General features: G+C 50.5%; 1 protein-coding gene across 10 annotated transcripts in view; it reads right to left on the reverse strand.

The window, feature by feature from the left end:
• Nucleotides 1–3,658: 3,658 nt before the first annotated feature.
• The window catches only part of arhgap12b (Rho GTPase activating protein 12b), a 27,106-nt gene continuing 23,264 nt past the window's right edge, over nucleotides 3,659–7,500 (reverse strand). For 9 of the 10 annotated variants that reach the window (XM_029843056.1, XM_029843057.1, XM_029843055.1 and 6 more), the window contains 6 exons: nucleotides 7,349–7,468; nucleotides 7,174–7,272; nucleotides 6,771–6,848; nucleotides 6,533–6,667; nucleotides 6,351–6,456; nucleotides 3,659–4,243 (listed from right to left, as the gene is read on the reverse strand). In XM_029843056.1, the coding sequence (XP_029698916.1) occupies nucleotides 4,069–4,243; nucleotides 6,351–6,456; nucleotides 6,533–6,667; nucleotides 6,771–6,848; nucleotides 7,174–7,272; nucleotides 7,349–7,468 (713 nt within the window). In that variant the 3' untranslated portion in view covers nucleotides 3,659–4,068. Of the gene's footprint in view, nucleotides 4,244–6,350; nucleotides 6,457–6,532; nucleotides 6,668–6,770; nucleotides 6,849–7,173; nucleotides 7,273–7,348; nucleotides 7,469–7,500 lie in introns of those variants that run through there. The other variant, XM_029843060.1, reaches the window with a different exon arrangement.

Here is a 7,500-nt window from a genome sequence, read left to right on the forward strand (position 1 = left end):
TGTAGCACTTCCTCTGACCAGTGGAGCGACAGCGACAGCGACAGCGAGAGCGACAGCAGTCTGCCAGAACTCCCGCCCTACATCAGACGGAGCAGGAAGACGGTGGAGCACAGGCAGCACACCTCCGCAGGAGCCCAGCAGGCCTGCTTGGATGAGGAGGTTAAAGGAGACGGCAGAGGCACATGGGAGGAACCCCTGGAATCACCTCCCCGTGTGGCGCTGCCCAGGCTGAGCACAGGCGGGTCAAAGCCGTCCAAACCGCTCCAGTGTGCAACAGATGAGCCTGGTCCATCCACGGTTCTGAAAACTGGTTTATTACCACCACCTCCTGAACCAGAAACTGGTTTATTCCCACCTCCTCCTGATTCAGAAACCAGTTTATTCCCACCTCCTCCTGATTCAGAAACCAGTTTATTCCCACCACCTCCTGATTCAGAAACCAGTTTATTCCCACCTCCTCCTGATTCAGAAACCAGTTTATTCCCACCTCCTCCTGATTCAGAAACCAGTTTATTCCCACCTCCTCCTGATTCAGAAACCAGTTTATTCCCACCTCCTCCTGATTCAGAAACCAGTTTATTCCCACCACCTCCTGATTCAGAAACCAGTTTATTCCCACCTCCTCCTGATTCAGAAACCAGTTTATTCCCACCTCCTCCTGATTCAGAAACCAGTTTATTCCCACCACCTCCTGAACCAGAAACCAGTTTATTCCCACCACCTCCTGATTCAGAAACCAGTTTATTCCCACCTCCTCCTGATTCAGAAACCAGTTTATTCCCACCACCTCCTGATTCAGAAACCAGTTTATTCCCACCTCCTCCTGATTCAGAAACCAGTTTATTCCCACCTCCTCCTGATTCAGAAACCAGTTTATTGCCACCTCCTCCTGAACCAGAAACCAGTTTATTGCCACCTCCTCCTGATTCAGAAACCAGTTTATTGCCACCTCCTCCTGATTCAGAAACCAGTTTATTGCCACCTCCTCCTGATTCAGAAACCAGTTTATTGCCACCTCCTCCTGAACTGTCTCTATCGAGCGAGGTCAACGTGCGTCTGACCACGGGATCCTCCCCACACATCGGTCAACAAACTCTCCGTGGATCCACCAGATCCCAGTTTGAGTGGCAGGACAATGCGGAGCTCCAACGTCCGTGGCTTCCTGTGAATTCCCACGTGAGGAGAATCCGGAGCCGAGAAGTGGGCGATGGTCCCTCATTCCCGATTTGGTTTTATAACACAGCCGAAGACCTGGGCCCCCCGAGACCTGAGCGTCACCATGTAGCCACTCAGACTTTGCCCCCTGGTGCTGGTGGAGATGCTTCCACTCCATCCTCCAAGATTGACTCCGTCTGTCCTGAGCGGCGGGTGAAGGCTGAAGGGGGCGACAGCGGGGACAAGCCCAAGGCAACGGTGTGGTCCCAGGGCACAGCCCAGGCTGGGTTCCCCCAGAGGGGGGGCGGTGTGGACACCCCAGGGCCAGTGTTGGAGCCCCGGCCCTCCAAGAATATTCAGAATATTCAGCCAATGGTGAATGGGTAAGTTCATGGCCCCCACCCTCGCTCACTCTTTATCTCACCTGTGGAGCACTTGGTAACACCTGAGACCTGTTCCTCTTCAGGGGTCTGGAGCAGAGGTCAAAGACCAAGGCCGACCACCAACCAGCTCATCCGCCAGGACAGCAAGTAAGTTTTGGGTGTTGAGTTGTTTTTGATGCTTAATTTGATGCTTGATTTAATTGTGTCCATTCCTGTTACTCATTCATAAAGTGAATGTCCTGATTGGTCACAGACACATCAACATTTATCGGGTTTAAGACCCCCGACAGGACAAAAACCCCAGGTTATAGCAGACCTGTTCAAAGATGCTCATGGTGGAAACTAAATCCTGGTTCTCTGACTTTTCAGGTGGGCTCCAAACTGACCTACGCACAGGTCTTGATGATGCCCCCACGGAAGCGTGCCCCACCCCCAGACCTGAGCCCCCCCCTACCCAGAACAAGAGCCCCAACCAGCTGGGACTCGCCGTCCACTAAAGCTGAGATATGCAAGGCTGTGAACGGAGCGCTATGGATATTTGGTTTTTAGTCTTTACAAAAGAAGCTGAACAAAATCAACTCTTCAGTTGCTGCTTCAGGGGATTTTTTTCTTTAGTTTGTTTAGTTCTTTTTTTAAAAAAAAAATCCAGGTTCTGTTCCCATGTTTGATTGTTCCAGTGTTTTTCTTTTAACACACCTGCATAATTGATGCTCATAATTCTGATTTCTTCTATTAAAAAGCACTGAGCAATATGTCTGTTTGCATCTTTTTTATCTCATGTTGGTTCTGAGTTTGTTCGGCTTTTATTTGAGTTCATCAGGAGTGTTTTGGATGTAGAAACTTCTGTTTGAGTAAAAAGGATTTGTTGATGTACCTCATTCACATTCTGTCCAGTGTGAAATCACAGAATCTGAAAACACTGACTTTGATGAGTGTTTAACACCATTTAAACATGAATGTGTGCAGAATATCCAGGTACAGGTGAGTTACTGATGGATGTGTGTGGAGGTGTGTGGGGGTGTGTGGGGGTGTGTGGAGGTGTGTGAAGGTGTGTGGGGGTGTGTGGAGGTGTGTGAAGGTGTGTGGGGGTGTGTGGAGGTGTGTGAAGGTGTGTGGGGGTGTGTGGAGGTGTGTGGAGGTGTGTGGGGGTGTGTGGAGGTGTGTGGAGGTGTGTGGGGGTGTGTGGAGGTGTGTGGAGGTGTGTGGAGGTGTGTGGGGGTGTGTGGAGGTGTGTGGAGGTGTGTGGGGGTGTGTGGGGGTGTGTGGAGGTGTGTGGAGGTGTGTGGAGGTGTGTGGGGGTGTGTGGGGGTGTGTGAAGGTGTGTGGAGGTGTGTGGAGGTGTGTGGGGGTGTGTGGAGGTGTGTGGGGGTGTGTGGAGGTGTGTGGGGGGTGTGTGGAGGTGTGTGGAGGTGTGTGGGGGTGTGTGGAGGTGTGTGGGGGTGTGTGAAGGTGTGTGGAGGTGTGTGGGGGTGTGTGGAGGTGTGTGGAGGTGTGTGGAGGTGTGTGGAGGTGTGTGGGGGTGTGTGGAGGTGTGTGGGGGTGTGTGAAGGTGTGTGGGGGTGTGTGGAGGTGTGTGGAGGTGTGTGGGGGTGTGTAAAGGTGTGTGGAGGTGTGTGGAGGTGTGTGGGGGTGTGTGGAGGTGTGTGGAGGTGTGTGGGGGTGTGTGGGGGTGTGTGGAGGTGCAGGTAAGTTCCAAAACTCAAAATGCAATTTTGGGGGTTGCTGGTTGACCTCGACATTTGTGGTCAAATGACCTCTGGCTAATTTTTAAGTCTCAATAAATTTCAGAGGAGAAAAGAAAATGTTTAATACCAAACACTAAAACCAGCATGTTTCACTCAGCGATGCTAAACCATTATATTTATAATTATATTGTAAAATACTCTGTTTTCCTCCTGATATTTACTATCATTGTTTTTTCAGGATTTTCTTTACAGAGATTTTAGATGCAGCTTCCAAATATTGAACGTGATTTAAAATGTGGCGAAAGTGCTCAACAACACAGATGAAAGCAACTGTGAATCCTGACCCCCCCTGACCCCCCGACCCCCCCCCACCCCCCCAGCAGGCCAACTCCACCCACAACGTGCACGACACATGACGAGGACACTTCCATCAGCTCTTATTCCATTTCCTTTAATTCATGGCCACACATGGAGGGCTGTCCTCCGTCATTCAAGTCACAGGATCCACAGGTGTGGGGGGGGTAGGTGGGGGGAGAGGGTGTGTGTGTGTGTGGGGGGGGGAGGGGGGGGGAAGAGGGCTCAGTTCATCAAGCGCCATCCTCTTCACCATAACACTGGTTCGGTTTTCACCACAGGTTCGAGTCCAGGATGAAGAAAATAGTTCCCTGTCAGGTTCACGGTCCAGGGGCGCCAACGTGCACAACCGCCATGGAGGCGTCGCCATGGTGGCGTCGCCATGGCGGCGTCGCGCTCCTCTCGCTGAAGTGCAACTCTGGAATATCTGAGGTCCAGGCGTCTGCTCGGCCCCAGAAGCAAAGACCACGGTGGAGAGAAACCGGCCGCCTCTACCTGCCAAAGACGGTCTGGTGCTCCAGCAGGACGAGCTCCACGATCTGGTTCTGGTACACCATGTGGACCGCCATGTTGCCCGTCTCGGTCTCGGGCCGCAGCAGCGTGGGTCCAAAGACGATGGCCACACTCTGAGCGGTCATTCGGTTCGCTTCCCCGTGTTCGGTCACCCTGCAGAGGTGGAGAGAATGAGCGGGCAGAAACTTCCACCGTGCATTTTAGTGCACGTGAACTTAGTGCACAAGTAATTCTATCGCTAGCAGAAACATGCTAATGAGAATAATAAGTGCTGCTTGTTAATAAGAACACAATGAGAGGCACCTTCCTAACTGGTCAAGATCAGCTGGCAACAAGAACAAACACTATATAAAAATAAAGACAGTTAAAAACCCAACAGAACAAAGTAGTGAAGTGTCAGTGAAGTCCAGCCAACATGAAAGGTGGAGCAAATGAGGTTATTCAGGCATTATTAAGGCATTATTAAGGCATTATTACCATTAAGGCATCATTAAGGCATTATTAAGGCATTATTAAGGCATTATTACCATTAAGGCATTATTAAGGCATTATTAAGGAATTATTAAGGCATTATTAAGGCATTATTAAGGCATCATTACCATTAAGGCATTATTAAGGAATTATTAAGGCATTATTAAGGCATTATTACCATTAAGGCATCATTAAGGCATTATTAAGGCATTATTAAGGCATTATTAAGGCATTATTACCATTAAGGCATTATTAAGGCATTATTAAGGCATTATTACCATTAAGGCATTATTAAGGCATTATTAAGTCATTATTAAGGCATTATTAAAGCATTATTAAGGCATTATTACCATTAAGGCATTATTAAGGCATTATTAAGGCATTATTAAAGCATTATTAAGGCATTATTACCATTAAGGCATTATTACCATTAAGGCATTATTAAGGCATTATTAACCTGGCTGCAGGTGTACCTGGCTAACCTGGCTGCAGGTGTACATGGCTAACCTGGCTGCAGGTGTACCTGGCTAACCAGGCTGCAGGTGTACATGGCTAACCTGGCTACAGGTGTACATGGCTAACCTGGCTGCAGGTGTACATGGCTAACCTGGCTGCAGGTGTACCTGGCTAACCAGGCTGCAGGTGTACATGGCTAACCTGGCTACAGGTGTACATGGCTAACCAGGCTGCAGGTGTACATGGCTAACCAGGCTACAGGTGTACCTGGCTAACCAGGCTACAGGTGTACCTGGCTAACCAGGCTGTAGGTGTACATGGCTAACCAGGCTACAGGTGTACCTGGCTAACCTGGCTGCAGGTGTACATGGCTAACCAGGCTGCAGGTGTACATGGCTAACCAGGCTGCAGGTGTACATGGCTAACCAGGCTGCAGGTGTACATGGCTAACCTGGCTGCAGGTGTACATGGCTAACCTGGCTGCAGGTGTACATGGCTAACCTGGCTGCAGGTGTACATGGCTAACCAGGCTGCAGGTGTACATGGCTAACCTGGCTGCAGGTGTACATGGCTAACCAGGCTGCAGGTGTACCTGGCTAACCAGGCTGCAGGTGTACCTGGTAACCAGGCTGCAGGTGTACCTGGCTAACCAGGCTGCAGGTGTACCTGGCTAACCAGGCTGCAGGTGTACCTGGCTAACCAGGCTACAGGTGTACATGGCTAACCAGGCTACAGGTGTACATGGCTAACCTGGCTGCAGGTGTACATGGCTAACCAGGCTGCAGGTGTACCTGGCTAACCTGGCTACAGGTGTACATGGCTAACCAGGCTACAGGTGTACATGGCTAACCTGGCTACAGGTGTACATGGCTAACCTGGCTGCAGGTGTACATGGCTAACCAGGCTACAGGTGTACCTGGCTAACCAGGCTGCAGGTGTACCTGGCTAACCAGGCTGCAGGTGTACCTGGCTAACCAGGCTACAGGTGTACCTGGCTAACCAGGCTGCAGGTGTACCTGGCTAACCAGGCTGCAGGTGTACCTGGCTAACCTGGCTACAGGTGTACATGGCTAACCAGGCTACAGGTGTACATGGCTAACCAGGCTACAGGTGTACATGGCTAACCAGGCTACAGGTGTACCTGGCTAACCTGGCTACAGGTGTACATGGCTAATGATGGGGCTCTGACATTTCTGCTTTAACGTCTAGAAACGGCATTAAAAAGGATGAAGCTTCGATCATCTTCGCTTGGATCCTCCAATAAATCCCTAAAAATGGAGGCTGAGTTAAAGTACCATTATAAAGTACCATGACAGAACCCGTAAACAATTACCTGCGCAGGTGTTTGAAGAGGGTCTGCATGGTGTCCTGGTTGGGTTTGGGCAGCTTCCTGATCAGGTCTTTGACCGTGTTCACTCTCTGTTTGTGGTCAGAACATTCTGGAGTAGAGACAGAGAGTTAAACCCACACAGAAGAGCGCCACCGTGTGGCAACAAGCAGGTTACAATTACTCACTGATGGCGTCGACAAAGTCGTTGAAGAACCCATAGGTGAAGAGCGGCTCTGGAAGCTCCCTGAAGAACATCTTCAGAGCACCTGTGGTCACGTGGATGTCCTCCCACTTACTGTCATTCAGGTCCAGCTTCTCATCTGGGGACAAGTGTGTGTGTTATGAGTGTGTGTGTGTGTGTGTGTGTGTGTGTGTGTGTGTGTGTGTGTGTGTGAACCACGGCATGTTGGAGGTCGGTCTCACCGTGATTCACAGCAAAGCGAAGCTTCTGGATCACAGCCAGGTTCCCGCTGACTCTGTACAGACCATCAACACTCAGAGCTGCGTCGGACAGGAGGGAAGAATCATCAGCAGCAGTTCTGATCACATCTAACATTCGGTTACGGTTCCAGTTCAGCTCAGATCATGTAGGTCCAGTAATTCAGGATAAAGATTCAACATGTTCCCCTACTGAACCTCCTGAAGAACCAGCTACTGAAGCTTTACTGAGGCTCCTACAGATATTTTGGCCTTGAGAAAAGGCTTTTAAGAGCGTCCACATTTTGCTGTGGTCATTTTGGGATGGGCTGGAGATCCTGAGAACCTGTAAAGGAGGTGTGTGGACCGGGATCTGGACTGGAGCCCAGAGGGTTGAGCGACATCATACCTGTCTTCTCTACATGGTCGATGCACATTTGGACGAAGTTGGGCACAGAGCTGTTCTCCCGCTGGCACAGACTGGTCAGACTGCTGCCAAACACCTGGTCTGTGGAGATCAACACATCAGCCCACCAACGGAGCCTGAAGGGAGGTTGCGCAACATGCCGGCGGCGCCGGGGCACCTTTGATGTAGCCCTTGTCCCGAACAGCCTGATAGGTGGGCCGGCGAATCAAGAACTTCTTTAACTTCATCCTGGTTTTCTTCTGGTCGGAGGAGTCCAAACTCAGCGAGGGCTTCATCACTGTGGAAGATGCACAGGAAGTGCACGTGTTT

This window comes from Takifugu rubripes, chromosome 10 (genome assembly GCF_901000725.2).
Source record: "Takifugu rubripes chromosome 10, fTakRub1.2, whole genome shotgun sequence".
Classification (NCBI taxonomy): Eukaryota; Metazoa; Chordata; class Actinopteri; order Tetraodontiformes; family Tetraodontidae; genus Takifugu; species Takifugu rubripes.